Source organism: Canis aureus, chromosome 11 (genome assembly GCF_053574225.1).
Source record: "Canis aureus isolate CA01 chromosome 11, VMU_Caureus_v.1.0, whole genome shotgun sequence".
Taxonomy (NCBI): domain Eukaryota; kingdom Metazoa; phylum Chordata; class Mammalia; order Carnivora; family Canidae; genus Canis; species Canis aureus.
In genome coordinates this window covers 24,372,928-24,392,790 of record NC_135621.1, presented here as the reverse complement: position 1 = coordinate 24,392,790, position 19,863 = coordinate 24,372,928, and the positions used below count along the sequence as shown (strand labels likewise).

Sequence of the window (19,863 nt, the reverse complement as noted above, 5' to 3'; positions counted from 1 at the left end):
GCACAGGATTTACCAAAAAAAAAAAAAAAAAGAAAATGTGATAAAATATACATAAGACACAACTTACAACTGCAACCATTTCCAGGTGTTCAGTTCAGCGGCATGAAGTCCATCCAAGTGCTGTGTACCTGTCACCACCAGCCGTCCCCGGGACTCTCCATCCTGCAAACCCGAGACTCGGTCCCCACGAAACTCTCAGTTCCTGTCCCACAGCCCCCGATGGCCACCATTCTCTTCGTCGCTGTGATGCGACTCCTCTAGGGACCCCACATGTGTGGAATCACACAGGCTTCGTCCTTTCGTGTCAGGCCCCTTTCATGGAGCATGATGTCCCCGGGGTTCATCCATGTCGTGGCATGTGTCAATCTCACGTATACACGCCTGGGTCAGCCACGCTGTATCTGTCCGTTCATCTGTCCATGGGCAGTTGGGTTGTTTCCACCTTCAGAGACAGGCTTCTGGGACGCCTCAGCTATTCACTGAGTATCTACTATGTGCACGATGTTTCTAGAACAAAGACTCTCATTTTGCGCTGTTCTTTTCGATGACACAAAAGCTACAACTTTCACTCATCGAAAAATGTTTGCATCAGACAAACCCTATAACGTGGGGCAGCCCGGGACACCACCCCCGAGGGCAAGGGGCTCCGCTCTGCCGCCAATTGGGCGCTTCTGGGAAAAATATTAAGTTCCATATTTTAATAGTTCTTTTTTTTTTTGAGATTTTATTTATTTGAGACAGAGAGAGAATGGGAGCACATGAAAAGGGGGAATGGGCAGAGGGAGAGGGAGAAGCAGACTCCCCACTGAGCAGGGAGCCCGATGCAGGGCTTGATCCCAGGACCCCAAGATCATGACCTGAGCTGAAGATGGACGCTCAACCCGCTGAACCACCCAGGAGCCCCATTTTATTTATTTTTATTTTTTTAAGGTTATTTATTTATTGTCAGAGAGAAAGAGATAGAGAGAGCACGAGCAGGGGGAGGGGCAGGCAGAGGGAGAAGCAGACACTCCCGGCCGAGCGAGGAGCCCGGTGTGGGGCCGATCCCAGGACCCGGATCATGACCTGAGCCCAAGGCCCATGCCTAACCTACTGGGCCCCCTAGGCGCCCCCCCAGGCACCCCATTTTAACAGTTCTTTATACTAAACATTTAAATAGCACTAATGGTTGAATAGTCTTTTCAAGCCTTGTGTTTTACCGATTTCCCTAAATTTGAAATTTTGACAGTCTCAAGATAATTTGCCACACGGAGTGGAGCTCCACGATTCAACACGCTCCTGATTCAAGAGCATAATTTGCTCACAGCTGCTCAGCCTCTGATCACGATCAGCAATGAACCGCAGTAGGTGTGGCAGGTGGATAATCCAGGAACACACTTGACCCTACGAGCTGAGAGCGGGAACGAATCACTGGTAAATGGCACTGTTTTGAGCTGATGCTCATGCACCGAGTACCCACTTTCTCAATCAAGACGTATTCTAATTAGCCCTCAAATCAGTTCTCTTTGCCCTACATAAACATCAATTTGTTTTTTTTTTTTTGTACTGGCAGATAGAAGGCAAAGTTCCCATCAGTTCTTCCCCCCCCGCCCCCGCCCGCTGACAATATTTGGAGACTTCCATGCAGGTTTATATATACGTAAAATGCGCGTGTGTCTACACACATATGTGTAAAATGTACGCACAGATATATGTGGGGTTTACAAATTGCTGATTTAATTCCCTTGCCGTTAGAATGTAAGCTCCACCAGGCAGGGCTTTGTGTTGTCTGCAGTGCGTTGCAAGGCCTGGAATCATGCTTTTCCACTTAACGCCATACCACGGACGGTGCACACACCAGGAGCACAGCTCCACCCTGTTCATAAAATGTTGAGTGTGGGGGCGCCTGGGTGGCTCAGTTGGTGAAGCATTTACCTTGGGCTCAGGTCATGATCCCAGGGTCCTGGGATCGAGCCCCACATTGTCATCGGGCTCCCTGCTCCACCGGGGAGCCTGCTTCTCCCTCTGCGCCTCCCCTGGCTCGTGTTCTCTCTCTCTCAAATAAATAAATAAAATCCTTAAAAAAAAAATGTTGAGTGCAGCTAGACTCAGCTATGATTTACGTAATCACGGATGCACATTTAGGTGGTTCCTGTTTTCCAAAAAGACAAGCCATGTTGCAATATACTTCTACCTTATATAATAGTACAGATTGTTTTATAGAATGAGATACATAAGAAGTGGGATTGTTACCAACCCACTCTCAGAAGTGCTGTGTCAATGATGCATTTCTGACACCAGGAAGGATTTTGTGTACTTCCTCAGAGTTCAGAACAACAGGATCTGAGTCCTGGTCAGCTTCTAAACACCGATTTTTAGCAGTCCCATCATCATGACCAGTGCTAGGGCTTCCTGGCAAAGACGTGCAGTAAAGCAAAATTCAGTTTTGGCACAGTCTGCTCCCAAATCTGGCCCGATGCCTGTTTTTTGTATGGCCTGTGAGCTAAGAATGGGTTTACATTTTAAATGTTTTGAAAAAAAAAAAAGATCAAAAGAAGACTGTTTCGTGATAGGCTAAAATGACGTGAGATGTAAACTTCTGGGTGCATAAATAAAGTTTTATTGGAACACAGCCACACTCATCTGCTGATGTATTGTCTGCAGCTGCAGCAGCGAACCTGAGGAGCTGTGACAGGCTGTATGGCCTGCAGAGTTGAACATATCCCCTGACTGGGCCCTCGCAGACCCCTACCCTACACCATTGCTCACTGCCCCAAAATGCCCCACCCTTCATCGTCTTCCCGGCCACCCAAAGCACAGCTCTCGTTCCCTCACTGCTCCCCAGTTAGGTGTGAGGAGGAAAGCTAAGCTTTTTATTTTATTTTTAAGATTTTATTTATTTATTCAGGAGAGACAGAGAGACAGACACAAGCAGAGGGAGAAACAGGCTCCATGCAGGGAGCCTGATATGGGAATCGATCTTGGGGCTCCAGGATCACACCCTGGGCTGAAGGCAGGCGCTAAACCACTGAGCCACCCAGGGATCCCAGCAAAGCTTTTTATTGTGCAGGCAGGTGATATATATAGCAAATTAATAATGAAAGAAATTCAGACTATGTTGTGAATGTCTAACAGACCTGGCCTCTGTTCTCCCAGCCATCTAAAAGGAACTGGCATTTTTCAAAGAACTTGCTCTCTAAAAGCTTGGGGGAAAGTCTGAGGGCTAATCTTTTATAGAAAGCTTTACCAATTCCCCTCCACAGAAGGAATCAATAATTTGGTGCCAACCTCTCACCCGTTCCTCATTCATAAAACGTTTTCAGGAACAAAGTGCAGATGTGGCTTAATTTGCCTACTATGCAAACTGACAACTCAGAGGAGTTGCTAATAGATGGAAATCCAACTTCCGTGGTCTCGAAGTTTGCTGATGGTTCCAAAATCACTGAGTAAGAGGCTGCTGATCACGGTCATCAGTGATTCATGTTTTGCTCACGTGTGGGACGGGAGAAAGCGCTACCACCAGTGTTTAAATTCCAGGCAAGTGTGGTCATCCTTTCACGCTCCTAGCGTTTACTGTGAAAATCACACGTCACTCTCTTGCCAGATTGCTCCACGAGCAAACTAATGAAACAGCACCGTCCGCAAGGCGACTTTAGACATGATGATCACAGCCCGTTTGAACATGTCGCCCCAGGGCGTGGAGAGATCGCACCCAAAACATAACCTGGGGGGAAATAGGACACTTTCTCTGTCGCTGAATTAATTATTTCTCTCCCCTCTTGACACGCTTCTGACTCTCCAGCCACTGGTGGGAGGTTGGAAAATAAGCAACGCAAGAAAACATTTCACAGGCTCCATACACCCTCCTCCTCCTCCTCCTCCTCCTAGGATGAGTTCCCTTTCTTCTCCCAAAGCGCTAACGGCTGTTTTTCGTTTTTTGAAAGACATCATTTCTTTTTAGTCACATGACAGGGAGATTGGAGAAACTGCCCAGCTTTAAAACCCTCTTTAAGTGCTCGCAGAGCCGCGGGGCCCTAAGAGGTTTGTTGATAAGGAAGAGAACCCCAAAGCAGGCAAGGTAAAAATAATTCAAGTTATCCTGCCTGGAGGTGACGTTTGTTTACTTTCTCTTTTATTTTTGTTTTGTTTGTTTGTTTGTTTACTTTCTTTTCCCGAAGACTTTATGGAGGTAGAATGGATATACGGGGAAATTTGCAAATACTCGGCGGACAGATGTACACACCTGAGTGACTACCCCACAGGGCAACACATGGAACACTCGCATTGCCCGGCGCTGCCGGGTGCCCGGATCCAGGCAAGACCCTCTCCTGCCACGGGAACCTCCCTCCACATAGCGAAGAGGTCACCTGTTCTTTTTTTTAAAAATCTTATTTATTTATTCATGATAGACATAGAGAGAGAGAGAGAGAGGCAGAGACACAGGCAGAGGGAGAAGCAGGCTCCATGCAGGGAGCCCGACGCGGGACCTGATCCCGGGACCCCAGGATCACGCCCTGGGCTGAAGGCAGGCGCTAAACCACTGAGCCACCCAGGGATCCCTATTGAACCTCAAATATGTGCACACCTCCAGTGTGTGCCCTTGCCTCTCAACGTGACGTTTTTGAGATTCCCTGCACTCCGTCATTCTTTTTGTTTGCTCAGTAGTATTTCATTATATGAATACACCAATGGGTGTACCCATTCTCCCACCTCGTTATTTTTAAGGCTTTTTGTTCGGCTTGCCTCAGCCGAAGTGTTACGACAAATTACACCTGTGTGCCTTGCCCAGTGCGCCTGTCCGCTTACGGGAAGGACAGCAAGAATGACAGGAAGGCTTGTAATCGGGGGTGACCCAGAGCGCGCAGCGTGGGGCCCAGTCCCCGGCCAGGGCTACGGGGCACACCCATGAAATGTTTGCTCCTTGTCTTCATTAAGCTTATAAGGAACTGGCCCCTCTTTGGAAGCCACACTTCAAACGCAAAATCAAATGGTTTGCTTTTATAGGGGCAGCTGCATGTAATCTGATTTTCATGATTATTCTCCAAATGTAAAGCGTACGAAGAGCAGTGGCGTGGGCTACCTACGTGTGTCACATGCCAAGGAGTGGAAGTTGGAGTTGATGAGGACAGGAGCTAAAGCCACATTTCTGCTTCTTGTTAAATTCTCTTTTTAATTAAGAACCAACACTTTCCAGCCTTCAAGGAAATATTGATGTTGCCACTCTGTAAAGTGATTTAGAAAGTTGTTTTGGTTAGACGACCCCGGAGGGAACGCTGTATAAAATCCCCAGGAGCCAGGCCAAGAAAGGAGCAGAGTTTTGGGTTTTTTTGCGGGGAGCAGGGGGTCATATTGTTGTTCCTCCTTCGTCTAGCCCTGAAAAAAATACAAATTAATCCACAGCCTAGTATTTGATTGCTATCTGTGGCACGCCCGAGATAAGCCATTGCAACTAACACACCAATTTAAAATAATCTTCAAAGCCGCATTTAATAAGAGATCATTCCATTCTCCAGCCCAAAATACGCAAGGGAAATAGTGTGTGTGGATGCACACTTCGTCTTTCTGCAGAAAAGGGTCTTTCTGAGAAGTTGGTGTTTCGCATGGATTTCTTGGTAATAAATACCACACCTGCATTTAAAATATGATTGTTTCTTTTTTTAATATTTTATTTATTTATTCATGACAGACATAGAGGTGGAGACATAGGCAGAGGGAGAAGCAGGCTCACTGTGGGGAGCCCGAAGTGGGGCTCGATCCCAGGACCCTGGGATCACGTCCTGAGCTGAAGGCAGACGCTCCACCACTGAGCCACCCGGGCGTCCCTATGATTATGTTTCTATATGAATGATTCCCACTGAACTCCAGGAACCCTATCATGTAAGGCCCAGCAGAGTTCCTCTTACAGCTAGGAGTTGCTTGGTTGTAGTGAGTAGTCCTGCTTGAAGCAGGTGGGCAGTGTCAGGCTCAGGTGTCTTCTAGAGAAATCCATTCACGGTGTAATGACATTTTTCTTTTTTTTCAAGATTTTATTTATTTATTCATGAAAGACACAGAGAGAGAGAGAGGTGGGGGGTGGGGGGCAGAGACACAGGCAGACGGAGAAGCAGGCTCTATGCAGGGAGCCCGACATGGGACTCGGTCCCAGGTCTCCAGGATCACACACTGGGCTGAAGGCAGTGCTAAACCACTGAGCCACCCAGGCTGCCCTGTAATGACATTTTTCAAAGTAGGATTCCACCTGTCTCTGCAGTGTTCAAATGAGCAGTTAACAAGTGAAAATGGTAAATTCTGTGCATTTGCTGGGAAGCTGGCCCACTGATGCAATATTCAAGCACTTGGTTATCTACTTGGGGGGGGGCACAGGACTGTACCCTCTGCTGCCAGTTCTCGTGGCCCAAGAAGCACAGCCATGCTCCGTTGCCCTTCCTACAGCTACCTTTCTGCTCCCCTGGGGCCTGTGGCTGTGCTGAGGGCAGTGGGAGGCTGGGGGGGTGGTGGTGTCTGTGGGCCTCCCGAGGCGCTGTGCGGCACCCCATGTATATGCTTCTCTAGCATAAACCGCCCGTTCTGTGCATCGGCTTCTCAAAGGGGCCAGAGACCCTGCCCTAGAGGACAGCTCCCTCCAGCATCCAGACGGCAGGCACTGTCTAGCCCTGACTGTGCCATGACCCCATGGGGATGTCAATAACTGAGTTCACAACTTTCTGTGTTTTCCCCAGCCTGGTCAGAGGCACCCCCAATCGGGCCTTCCGAAGCCTCAGAGACCTCTGGCTTTATACTGTCCCTCACTCTGGCATCCAATTATTTTCCAAACATTGGCGCCTGCAGCCCTGCAAGCTCATTCTTGTCTGTCCCTTCTCTCTGCCACTGCCTTGGTCCTTGGAGACCAGGGCTGCCCCATTTCAGGAGTTGCTGAATTAATTGCTCTCTGACCCTGGCTTTTGCTTCCATCCATCCCCTTGCATCAATCTGACAGGTCAGGTCTCCGCTCAAACCTGCTCGGTGGCTTGGGGTTCTTTGAACAGGGCACTGATCTTGTTCCCTCCACCCCAAAGGCACAGGGCACTGATCTTGTTCCCTCCACCCCAAAGGCTCAGTCCACACCAGGCCATGTGCCTTTCCTTCTTGTCACTTCGCACCCTGACCATGGTGGGGGTGGGGTGTCTGTCATTACTTAGCATTCTCTCCCCATGTCCCTCCCCTCTGCCTGCTGAGTCTTCTCTGCCTTTACTGAACAGAGGCAGAGGTGACTTTATCTGTGTCCCAGGTCAGATGGCCCTTCCTGGACTAGCCTCCTCTCCCCCAGCTTCCTGGGTCCCTAAGTGCATGACTGTGAGTCCTGTGTCAGTGCAGGTCATATGCTGTCATGGAGGGCACATCACTGTCCCTGTGGTGTGTGCACTCCCAGAGGGAGGATAGGGCTTGGCACCCACTGCAGGACACAGACCATTGCTGAAGGCACTGAAGGAGTTAGGCTGTGTGGTGGGCACTGAGCAGCCACAAAGGTGGATGGAAAAACAGCCTAGAGCCACACTTGTGACTCAGAGTCTCCTCCCTTCCCAGGGGAGCCCCTGGGATAGCCCCGTCTCAGCCTGATTCCACCTCTTAGCCCTGGTCCCCCAGAAAACAGGGGGGACCTTACCTTAACTCTCCTGACCACTAGTCTGGGCTCCTTCCTCTTATGTCTCTGGGAATCTGTTCACCTCCCTCCTAGGTCACCTTGGTCCTGGAACTGGTGTCCAGGCTCCTGCCTTACTCTTCCATCTACTGTCCTGCTGTCAGCCACAGTCAACCTGGTGGAGCCAAATGGTTTTTGTTTTTTGTTTTTTTTAGATTTTATTTATTCATGTATGAAAGAGAGAGGCAGAGACGTAGGCAGAGGGAGAAGCAGGCTCCCTGTGGAGACTCGATCCCAGGACTGCGGGCGGGATCACGCCCTGAGCTGAAGGCAGGTGGCTCCACCGCTGAGCCACCCAGGGGCCCCTGGTGGAGCCAAATCTGATCACATCATCCTAACTCGAAAATGCTTTCTCTGCTTCCAGCACTTCCAAGGCCCGCCCTGCCCTCCTCTCCCTCCGCCCTGTCCCCTGGTCCCCCTCTTCCCTCTGCCTGAATCCAGGCCAGACCCGTTTCCTGGGCCTTCACATCGCCTCTTGGGGAACTTCTCGAGCTCCCCTAGGAGCCGGTAAGGTGTTCTGCTCGGCCCACGGTGGCTTCCTAAGGGCGGGGACCGTCCCCACGGGGCTCCCCCAGCCCCGGGCCTGGCTCTGGGTAGACGCTCAACAGGTGAACCGACTCCTGGAGCGGATGGTGGCCGCGCAGGGAGCCGGGGTGGGGGGGACCCCGCGGCACGGGGAGCCCAGCGCCTTCACTTCCCGGAGCGCGGCCGCGGCATGGAAGGGGCAGCGCCGACCTCGGGCGGCGGGCGCTGCGGGGCGGGGCGGGGCGGGGCGGGGCGGGGGCGGCGCCGGGGCCCCTCCCCGGGCGGGCGGCGAGGGCGGCGAGGGCGGCTCCCACTCGCGCTGCGCCCGCCGGGTCCCCGCGCGGCCCCCGCTCATGTCCTCCGCGCCCCCGCGCTCGCCCGCCCCGCGGCCCCGCAGGATGAAGAAGGACGAGTCGTTCCTGGGCAAGCTCGGCGGCACGCTGGCGAGGAAGAAGAAGGCCAAGGAGGGTGAGCGCTCCCCGCCCGCCCCGCGCTCCCCGCCCGCCCCGCCTCCCCGCCGGCCCCGCCCCGCCCGCCGCCTCCCCGGGCCTCTCCGGGCGGCTCCCCGGCGCCCCCGCCCCCCACCACCTCCCGGCCCGGGGCTCCGGCCTCGCCCCCCGCCCGGGCCCCCAGGACCTCCCGGCCCGCGGGGCGCGCCGCCGTGACCTTGGGGAGCGCCCTTGACCCTCGCTCTTCCTCCTCCCGGGACCTGTAAAGCCCGGCGGGGGACATCCTCGGCCCCGCGCCCCTGCCCGGCGGCTTGCAGATGGGCGCGGGCGCGGGCGCGGAGGGCGGACCTGGGTTGCGAGTGGGGGGGCCCGTCCCGCCGAGCAGGGCCCCGCGATCACCGAGCGCCCTTCCAGAGCAGCACCGGCCGCAGGCGCCGAGCTCAGCCGCGACTGGTCCCCGAGCGCGGGGCGCGGGCCGCAAGGCGGGGTCGGGGCTGTGCGGGTGCGGCCCCCAAGGGCCCCAGAGCCCCCTCCCCCTTTGGTGCTTAGGAAAATAATTCTAAAAATCTACCTGCCTCCGCTTACATTTTAAAGTTTTTGTAGAGTTGCCAGGGCTGTTAACTCCCGCAGGCCTGTGTGGCCGCGCTGCAGGCCCAGGTTCCTGAATTTTCCCTTTGTTCTGGCCGGAGATTACTCCCCTGGGGCAGATCCCCGGTGGGTCTGGGTGAGTTGAGCTCTGGAGGAAAGAGGAGCCAAAGAGGCCGCAGAGGTCAGGCAGGAGGGGGAGACGGCCCTGGGGCTGGCCTCAGGCCCATCTCAGATCCCCAGGAAAGGAAGGACGGGAGACTGATTATCCCCCAGAAGGTCTCCTGGTGTCTCCCCAAGTGTGCATCCCGCAGGGACATTGGACCCCCCTTCCTTTCTCCCTGGGACCTGTGCATGTCTAGGAAAGTGTGTAACACTTTTACCCCTTGGGGTCATGCGTACCCCCACGCATTCCCCTTAGGGGTTTTTATGTGTGTGTGTGTGTGGGGGGGGTTGCACCGTTGCATTTCCTTTCAGGGATGCTTTTACCAGATTACTTTATTTAGTCCCCTCCCGGTAGGGCCTCATCACCCTTTAGGGGCTTCCAAATATCCCCAAACAAATTGGCCATTCCTCTATCGAGCCTTATGATTTAAGAGCCCAAATTGGCTTGCATTTGTCTCTTATCAAGTCGTACCCCCTAAACGGAGATGATAAATGACGTCACGCTTCTGTGTCATCCCTGCTGCGTTGGTGATGTGTGTCCTCACCTGTAGTGACGTCGCCCTTTGCCAGAAGACATTTCGGGTCCTCTTCATGACTTGGGACGGTTACAGGCATAAATGATACTTCCCTCTCACAATTTGTTCAGCCTCGGAAGAAAAGGTAGCCAGGACTCTTGCTTTCGAGGAACGGGGAGTCCGCTGTGATGGTTAAACAGACCGGAAGCACTATGATACCGTGCGCTCAAAGAACACGTGAAAGTGAGGCCGATGGAGAAGCGCGCAGAGCAGGTCATGCTTGGGTTGAGATCAGAAGGGACCAGGGAAAGAAATCTGCCACAGGATAGCAAGTAAGGGGAATGTTCTGGACTGTTAGGGCTTTTTATGGGGGACATTTACACCCGTGGAATATGAAGAACACACGCCTGAAGTAACAGACTGGTCCCAAAGTGAAATGCTTCTTGCCTTTGCTTTTAGGAGCTAGTGTGTGTCTAGTAAATCAAAGGCCAGTCTGGTCTGATGTCGGTGCACCAAGAATCCCAGTCCAGGGCATCCTGTGGTGAATAGCGTGGACAGGAAAACAGCAGCAGTGCTGTTGGTGATTTTGCGTGTGAGTTAGCTGGCTCCCCTGCCTTGGTTCTCACAGTTCGAGTGCCTGGTACACGTGGAGGTTCCCCCGTACAAACAAAAGGCTGAAAACCCCGTTTGGGCTCAGACGCAGGAATCAAGGGGGCACAAAGCTGGGCTTGGAAGGGCTTAGTGGCTTCCCACTGGTCTTCTGGGAAGTGGGTTGCAGAGATGCAGAGGCTGGATAATGAGATGCTGAATAATTGAGAGCTGTCAGTACTCCAGCAGGCCTGTGGCCTTGGCGGCTTGCTCTCCTGATCTCTGTGCTGTTCCTGCAGCTTGTGAGCTGGGGCGGGGCTGGCCCAGACTTTGGGCCCCAGTGGGAAGGCACTCATTTGCCTACCATGGAACCCTCAGGAAGAGGGTGGGTGCTCAGAGATGGTTAGGCACTGCCAGGTGCAGGGGTTTCATTTTCTGGTTTGTTAGAAGTCGGCGGTGAGTTCAGGAGTGTGGGTGGTGGGGAGGCCCCTGTAAGGGAGGGTGTGAAGATTCCGGGAGGTTAGGGATTCTGGGAGCCTGCAGGCACTGGACTCCGCTCCCCCCCCACCCCGAATCGGCAGAGCTCATGGTTGGGACAAGGCATGGAGGAACTCCGGGTGACAGTCCTGTCATCTTCAGGCGAGATCATTTTAGGAAATGTGTGGCCCCTGGGGGTTGGAGGAAGCGATGCAGGAAGTTCCCCGGGGATGAATTCAGGGCGTGATTAAGGCTGATGTTCTCTGGGAGGGAACCACTTTGTGTCACATGGTGGCCCGGTTTAGGAAACAGAACTATGAGTAACTGTGGACATCGGAAAGTGTGGGAAGAACGCTTGAAAAACCCCACAGCTCCCCGTGCAAGGCCCAGAGACTTTCAGGAGCAGCTTTATTAAAAGCTGGCTTGGTTGCACTGGAGCTGGGCAGAGCGGGCGTGGAGGGCAGAGTCCCCTCGCCAGGTCCCCCGGGTCCCCCAGGTCCCCCCTCAGGACCACAGATGGAAGCCTCAGAGGTGCAGCGGGCCGGGGGCCACCCCAGGGGCCGCAGCTGCCATGCGAAGTCCCGAGAGGTGTGCAGCCGGCTCTGGGGAGCCAGGGTGGCCCTGGATGGAAGGGGCCCCGTGGAGGGCCCCCTCCCGACCCCCGTCCTGCTCTGAGGACCTGCCCTCATCACAGACCCCAGCCACCAGAGCCGAATCTGGAGGCTCTTTCTGTCCCTTCTTTCTGAGCAAAGAAAGCATGTAGGAAGTTCCTCTTCTGTGTGTGTGTGTGTGTACGTGTGTGTACGTGTGTTTTCGTAAATGTACTTTGTTAGAGCCGTCTTAGGTTCCCTTCCCTGCCCCCTTAACGACACGCAGCATCTTTTCATGTGCTTATGTGCCATCTGTACGTCCCCTTTGGTGAGGTGTCTGTTCAGATCTTTGGCTCATCTTGAATCAAGTTGTTTGATTTCTTAGTGTTGGATTTTAAGAAATCTGTGTACTTTAGATGCAGATCCTTTCTCAGATGAGCCTTCTGTGGGGTCCCTTGTCCCAGTCGGTGGCTCGTCCTCTGCTTCTCTCCTGGAGCATCTCCCAAGTGTCGGCCTCAGAAGCATCGATCAATGACAAGATAGCGATGGAGCCTGCCCTGGGGATCGAAATCTCAAGGGATCACGAGGTGGCTGCGAGCTTGAAGGTTGAGAGTATTACGTTTCTTTTCTTTCAGTAACTTGCAGGAGAGGATCTCTACGCCACCTTTGTTAACCTCGGTGATCCCCTCGGCTTTTGCGGAGCGATCAGCTGTGTTGATGCTGCGTAGACCCCAGCACAGCCCACGTAAACGCTGCTCTGTAATAGTAGTCCCTAATGTAATAATACCTGGACCGAGATGCTCTGTAATTTAGCCCTGCGAGGTAGGAATTTTTACCTACATGCAAGGTCTATGCAGGGTGGAATTTCCCCCTCATTTTCAAGTTGAGAAAACACAGCCTTACCCAGTAGCCGCCTCATGGGTTTAAACCAGTGGTTCTCACCTGGTTAGGTGTATGAGTGGCTGGTGGTTGTGCCCCCAGGGGACATGGCGGTGTCTGGGGACATGTTGTGTGGTCACGACTGGAGGTAAGGGTGCTCCTGGCATCTGGTGGGTTCGGGGCCAGGAATGCTATGAGCATCCCCCAACACAGCTTGTGTTGTCACAACACACAACAGTGAATTATTGGCCCCAGGTGTCCCATAAGAGTGCCCAGGGGGACGCTTCCTGGGGTGTCTCAAGAACTTCAAGTAGCCTGAAGTGGTGATGAAGCTACTCCAGGCCCTCAGCCCCAGGAGTCCAGAAGTGCCCAGAGCCCCACTGTGAACCTCCCTGGCCTGGGGCTCAGCATCTGGGGCTCTCTGTTCAGTTTCTTAAAGGGGAGAATCCGGGATCACACGCTGGGTCCTGGGGACCAGTCATAGCCTCTGGGGGAGCGGGGTCCTGGGGGGGGGCAGAATGCCAGAGTGGGGAGATGTGTGAGAGCTGCTACCTAGAAGAAATGAATTTTCAAATTTCCTGAAAGCTCAGAGGGATGCAGCCGGGTTCTCCCCAGAAGCGGGAGGTGAAGGCTGTTCCTCTCTCCCGGGACGCAGAAGGAGGAGGTGCCCCTGACTTCAGGCCTAAGGTCACAGGTAAAGGAGTCTTTTCCTGTGCTCACCTGGCCAGCAGGGAGCTGTCGGTGGGCACGGTGGCCCCGGGCCTGTCCTCGGAGCTGGCGACCGTGACCTGTGGGAGACACACAACCTGTACATGGTTCTGGGTTCCGGCTGGAGGAAGTGGTCCCCTGGTTGCACATAAAGGAGAGCTGGGGATTTGCCAGAGGAGAGGGTTCAGTACGGGGCTTCCCGCCGGGCGCCCTGGAGGAGACCCCAGCGAGTTCCTTTTGGGGAAGTGCAGGCAGTTCACGGTGGCTGGGCTGTGGTGTGGCCTGCCGGTCATGCCATGACCGTTGTTACTTGAGAAGGTCTGGAGGCCTCTGTGGGTGCAGTGGGCGGGCGGGCATCCAGGTGCAGGTGCAGGCGCAGGCTGGCTTCCCCTAGGCAGTCAGTGGGTCCAGAAGAAGCTAGATTCCCAGCTGCATTCCGGGGACCATGAGGCAGGAGCAGCTACAGGAGTAATGGCCCTCCCCTCTAAGAATGAAGACATTCTGCATGAGAACAGATTAGATGACACCTGCCTTCCCTGCCCAGGCCCCAGCTCCCACGAGTGCGGGCAGACGTGCAGGGCTGACGCACTGGGATAAGTGGTAGTTTGCAGCTGGTTCATTCAGGACATTTTGCAAACTTTGAAGTGACTTCTATGTGCTGGTTTTTTTGTTTTGTTTTTTTAAGATTTTATTTATTTATTCTTGAGAGACACAGAGACAGAGAGAGGCAGAGACACAGGCAGAGGGAGAAGCAGGCTCCATGCAGGGAGCCCGATGCGGGACTCCATCCCAGGACCCCGGGATCACACCCTGAGCCGAAGGTAGACACTCCACCACTGAGCCACCCAAGTGCCCCATACATGCTGTTTTATAGCAGATCTCAACAGCCCTCCGATTTACCTTTTAAAAATAAAACTGGAATAGTGTCTTTGTGGCAGCATACAGGAAAAGGATCTGTCCTGAGTTTGGTCTCTTTGGCCGGGGAAGTAGGACTCTTGGAATTCTTTGCATTTCCGGGCGCACACGTGATCACTTTGGTGCTCTATAGGATGCTTAGAACATTAAGTGCAGGTCATGTTTGAGGTCAGCTGGCCTCTTAACCTCGAGAAGGGAAAGAGTGGCTGGTAAGACCATGGAAGGACATAAGTAGGTGAGGACCAGGGCCACATACAGTGTGGGTTCTAGAACGGTCTCTTATAAGAGAAGCCAGTGGAGGTCCTGTTGGGATCCATCAGGCCTGTGAGGTTCTCTGCAGAACCTGCCATGGTGGAGACAGGCAGTTCCACATCCCTTTCTCCAGATCCAAATGCCTCTTCTTTGAGGTGCTTCTGTCGGTGGGAGCAGCTGGTAGTCGGGGAGTAAATGCGCTGTCAGGTCAGCTGTGTCTCCGCTCGGCTCCTGGATTGTAACATCTCTGGGGAGGTGGGGTTGGAAATCACTGGAAACCACTGTTCTGTTTTTCCTTTCTCTGGCCAAGAGGAAGCGACTTTCAGGGGAGCTTTTGGTGTGGCTTTGTGAAATTTCCTTTGATTATTATCCTGATCACAATCTTCAAATCCAGCATTTCTCCTTGTTCCACTGTTGCTGGGTAGGAAGGGGGCGGGGGGGCGGCATTTACGGGAGAAACACACGTAGGCACCTCAACGCGTGCCACACTGGGCTTTTTGTCTCGGTGGCCCACTCAGATCTCTTGGGATCTTTGCTTCTGTAAGAAAGGGAAACTGATCCCGGGCCCAGAGCAATGACTTTCTTGTTCCCTACCTTTCTGTCCTGAGGCCTCTTTAGGAACGGCTAAGCCCCGTGTGGTTCCAGCATCTCGGCCATCCCTGCACGGGCCCAGCAGAGTCAGGGCGCCCTGGCAGCCCCACACTCATTAGATGAGCTCTGCTTTGAATTCCCGTCTCAACTCCTTGGAATTAATATTTATCACACATCTGGAACTTGCTCACCATCACACTCCCTGTCCGGTCGTCAGAATAATGAAGGGATCTTTCTAGGGCCTAGCTGGCTAAGTGCTTGCTGTGAGCGGTTTTTAAGTGCTCCGAGTCATCGATCTTCGGCTGCTGCGGTTGGCAAAGGGCAGGTAACTTTACCTAAGGATTTTCTTGTGTTCAGATGGGCGGTGCCGTCGCATAAAAGGTGGGCCTGAAGGAAGCAGTTTTCCCTTGGCATTAGCCGTACGCTTTTCAGGCTTCAGGTGCGGGATTGCTTTGCTTCCCCGTGAGCGTGTTTGCTGTTTACTGTATGACATCGAGGCCGAACAGCAGATCAGTGCGTTTAAGGGCACGTTCCGAGCACGTGTTGGCACTGCCGTGTTAATCTGCTCGTCGGTACTAATTGCTGTTGCGGTAAAGAGAGCGCAATGCGGGACGCACTCCCTTCGAGAAGTTTTGGGCAGCTTTTGCATCACTGAGATACTTGTTAGTGACGTACTCAAAGGAGAGACCGCTTTCTGTCATTAGATTAGAGAGGGAGACAAGCGTGAGAGACTCCTAACTGGGAAACAAACAAGGGGCAGTGGAAGCGGAGGTGGGCAGGGGTGGGGTGACTGGGTGACGGGTGCTGAGGGGGGCACTTGACAGGATGAGCACTGGGTGTTCTGCTATATGTTGGCAAGTCGAACTCCAATGAAATATATATGTACACATATTTATTTTACATGTATATAAACATAAATATTTTTACACATGTAAATATATATATGTATACTTAATCTATGTAAAATATGTATGTATATATTTAAATATGTATATATATTTACAAATATATGTATATATATTTTACATATATGTGTATATATATATGTATAAAACAAAAAAAAGAAGAAAGGGATGAGTGGTGGGGCTCACGGCACCTGGGAGTCCTGCATTAGGGGAATCCTTTCTTTTTCTACCTGCCTGGAGCATTGGGACTGCAGGAACTCCTCGGGGGCTCCAGGGGCCCTCTCTTCCTCCGTCCTGAGGTGGGGAAGTGCAGGGGTGCTAACACTGTGGGTTTCCCAGCTGGTTGGCCCTCGCCTTCGCCCAGGAAGGCAGTGTGTTTCCGTGGGAGGCTGTGGGCGGGTGGCAGAGCCAGGTCCCGGCTCGCGTCCCCGTCCCCGCCGCTCGGTCTGCTGCCTCACCCCAAGCCTCCTTCCCGATGGGGCTCACGCAGAGCCTGGTGGCACTTGCCCTTAGGCGGTGTGAGCATAACTGCCTTGAAGGAGGCGAAGCCTCGTCAGCAGTCGGGGGAGTGCTAAGTAAGTGTGTGTTAGTGGCGAGGTTGGCAAGTGAGGGCATTGACGCGGACACCGGAGCCGGAGGGTTGGTGGCAGAGCAGAGGTGGCAGGGCGGCTTCCCCTTGGGAGCAGACTCAGCTGAGTTTGTGAGGGCTGCCTGCGCCTGTGTTAAGAAGGATTCTGAGGCTGTGTCTGGGCTCAGGGTGGGAGATAATATGATCCTGCTGGACTAACCAGTCAGGCCGGGGCGAATGGGAGGGCTGAGTGTTTAGTGACTGTCAGCCCCAAACAAGCCCCTTCTCAGGCTGGTCCTCTATCATTTCCACAGCTCTGGCTTCTTTGCTTTTTGCTTTGCTTTGCTTTCTCTCTCTCTTTCTCTTTCTTTCTTTTCTTTTCTTTTCTTTTCTTTTCTTTTCTTTTCTTTTCTTTTCTTTTCTTTCCTTTCCTTTCCTTTCCTTTCCTTTCCTTTCTTTCCTTTCTTTCTTCTTTCTTCTTTCTTTCTTTTCCTCCCTCCCTCCCTCCCTCCCTCCCCTTTTTAAAGATTTTATTTATTTGAGAGAGAGAGAGGGTGAGTGAGAGTGAGAGAGAGAAAGTATGAACAGCGTGTAGGGGCAGAGGGCGTAGCAGGCTCTTCACTGAGCAGGGAGCCCAACTCCGGGCTCCGTCTCAGAACCTCAGGATGGTGACCTGAGCCGAAGGCAGACACTATCATCGACCGAGCCACCCAGGTGCCCCTGGCTTCTTCCTTCCCGTTATGTTCCACAAAGTGGCTAGCTGGCTGTTGGTAACCAAGTTACAGAAATCCTTTAAAAATATGCACTTGAGGGATGCTGGCCTTCTACTTCTGGCCCGGTGTGACTGGGAAACACGGTGATTATGCAGCTGAGGTGTACACTGCAGAGAAACGGCAAGTTCCTCGCGTGTGTCTGAGTCGGATGCTGCGTCCCTGGGGAGGGAGGCCAGTTCGGCATCAGGAGGGATACTCGTCCACCTTAGTGCTCTGATGCTTCCTCACCAGCTTAAAGCATTAGAACGGTTGGCAAAAAAAAAAAAAAAAAAAAAAAAGAATGGTTAGCAGACTGTAAGCAGTTTTATGCTTTCATGTTAGCAGTGGAAAGTGAGCTCATCTGAGTTGAGGCATTTTGAAAATGTCTGTCCTTCGTCTGGGTCTTTGAACCTTTCCTTCTTAGCCAACAGAATGGGTCACGAATGTTGGTTTGCCCCAAGGAAGGCCATCTTAATAGTGTAGCCTGTTTAAAAAAAGTTATGCATGTTCATACTTTGATATGAAGAATGATAATTCTGAAGGATCTAGGCTTTGCTCCCATGGTAAGTTACTAAGTTAAAGAGGGAGGGATCCCTGGGTGGCTCAGCCTTTGGCCCAGGGCGTGGTCCTGGAGTCCCGGGGTCAAGTCCCTCGTCGGGCTCCCTGCGTGGAGCCTGGTTCTCCCTCTGCCCGTGTCTCTGACTCTCTCTCTCTCTCTTTCTCTCTCTCTCTCCCTGATGAATAAATAAATAAAAATCTTAAAAAAAAAAGTTAAGGAGGGAGCAGACGCTCCCTAACTCGTGGGGCGCACTCAGAGCTTGCTTGCATCCAGCCCTCCCAGAAGCAGCTGTGGGGTTCAGGGGAACCGTGGGGTGGCCGTCCGCCAGAACCCGGCAGGTGCCGCACTGTGTGTGAATAGAGCATCCTCACTGCAGGCTGGGGAGAGGGGAACGCTGTGCTGGTGGTGGTGTTCGTAACTCGTTGGTACAGGTGGAGTTTATTTGTTTATTTTTTTTTAAGATTTTATTTATTTACTCATGATAGACATAGAGAGAGGGAGAGAGGCAGAGACACAGGCAGAGGGAGAAGCAGGCTCCATGCAGGGAGCTCGACGCGGAACTCGATCTCGGGTCTCCAGGATCACACCCTGGGCCAAAGGCAGGTGCCGACCCACTGAGCCGCCCCGGGATCCCCGGTACAGGTGGAATTTAAAGGAACTCTTTCCCAAAGCTTAATTGGAAGTGTCTTTATCTCTCTCTTTTGTTTCCTGTTTTGAAAATTAATACTGTGTTTCAAAGTGAGAACGTACCCATCCTTGATAGCGAGTGATCGAAGATCATCAGAGAGGAAGTGAAGGAAAATATTGAAAGGAGAAGAAGCCAGAATGGAGTCTCCAGCAGCCGGACTCATGGCTAAGCCATGTGGGGCCCTCGAGACGTCCCGGGCTCGGCGCTGCACACTACGTGCACTCCCTTACCTCGTGCTCGCACAAAGCGGGGAAGTGGGTGCTGGGTGTTTATTCCCATTTTGCAGATGAGCAGACAGGGTGCAGAAGGAAGTGAGGTCAGGTTCCTTGCAGAGGTCACGCCTCCGGCCGGCAGCCTCACTTGTAAGTGTACCAGCCTTGCACACGCAGGAGGTGATTCACCTGCAAGTGATCCTCCCAGTTGGCTCCCGTCAAGCAGGAAAGCCGATTTCTTCTCTGGCAGTTGGGATGCTCTCAGCCACGGTGGCAGAAAGGTGCTTCGGAGCAGACAAATGAGGTCCATTCTGTGCTGAATGGACTTGTTGGCATTTGCAGAAGGAGGACAGACCCTGGGCGGTGGCTACAGTCCAGAACCCCGCTGACTCTGAGTCTCTCGGTGTCGCCTGCCCAGCCATCGGCCAGCACCCCCTCCCCCCGATCTTCCTTGGCTGCCCCCTGCCCCAGAGCCATTTGCCCTTTGGCTTCATGGGTGCCTCCAGTGGGTGGGGGCCCCTCTCTGCCCCCTGGGAGCACCACATTATGCACGTACCTGCTGGCCTTGTTGACTCAGTGCCAGTGTCCTCACTGGCCTGAGTCCTGGGCTTCCTGTGTCCTCTTGGAAGGCAATGATACGAAGTGATCTTCAGCCACGTAAAGTGGTTTTTGTGTTTGCTGAGTAAGCAGGAAGCATCTGTGTGGCAGTTAGGGCTGTGGATCTTGGGGCCCAATGTCCCAGGTTTGAACTGATTCTGCTGTGCTGTGAAGCTTTGACCTTGGGGAAGGTACTTCCCTGCCCTGTGCCTCGGTTTCCTCTTCTATAAAGAGTACTTAACCCTAGGGTTATGGGGAAATTGTGGTTATTAAATGCAATGTCATTTAAACTGGGCCCAGTCAAGCCACAGAGTGGGAGAAAATATTATGGGGATTCTGGTACTGGTTCCACTCTATGGACACCAGCTATGGCTCCGATGTTAATTCTGACGTGGGGTTCCTCCCACCTGCCCACTAGGCAGTTCTCTGACACCAGCTGGGGGCCCTATGATTCAGCTCAATCCTGACACTGTTCATCTGGAGACAGTGTTGTTGGGCCCCACAGGTTGTAGGGGCCCAGTCCTACAAGACTTGGCCGCCAGCCTTCAGACACCAGTTGCAAGTCCGTGTCCTCACCTGTGCTTCTGAGTGACGGTTATAAGTCACAGGTTCCCGTGACCCCCTCCTTGGATTCCATGAATTAATTTGCTAGCGAGGCTCACAGAGTTCACAGAAACATTTCACTC

At 53.0% G+C, this 19,863-nt stretch overlaps 1 protein-coding gene across 2 annotated transcripts in view; it reads left to right on the top strand.

Annotated features, from left to right (window-relative positions):
- Positions 1-8,478: 8,478 nt before the first annotated feature.
- The window catches only part of PARVB (parvin beta), a 96,780-nt gene continuing 85,395 nt past the window's right edge, over positions 8,479-19,863 (top strand). Inside the window, exon 1 of one of the 2 annotated variants that reach the window (XM_077914177.1) lies at positions 8,479-8,650. In XM_077914177.1, the coding sequence (XP_077770303.1) occupies positions 8,536-8,650 (115 nt within the window). In that variant the 5' untranslated portion in view covers positions 8,479-8,535. Of the gene's footprint in view, positions 8,651-14,835; positions 15,222-19,863 lie in introns of those variants that run through there. The other variant, XM_077914180.1, reaches the window with a different exon arrangement.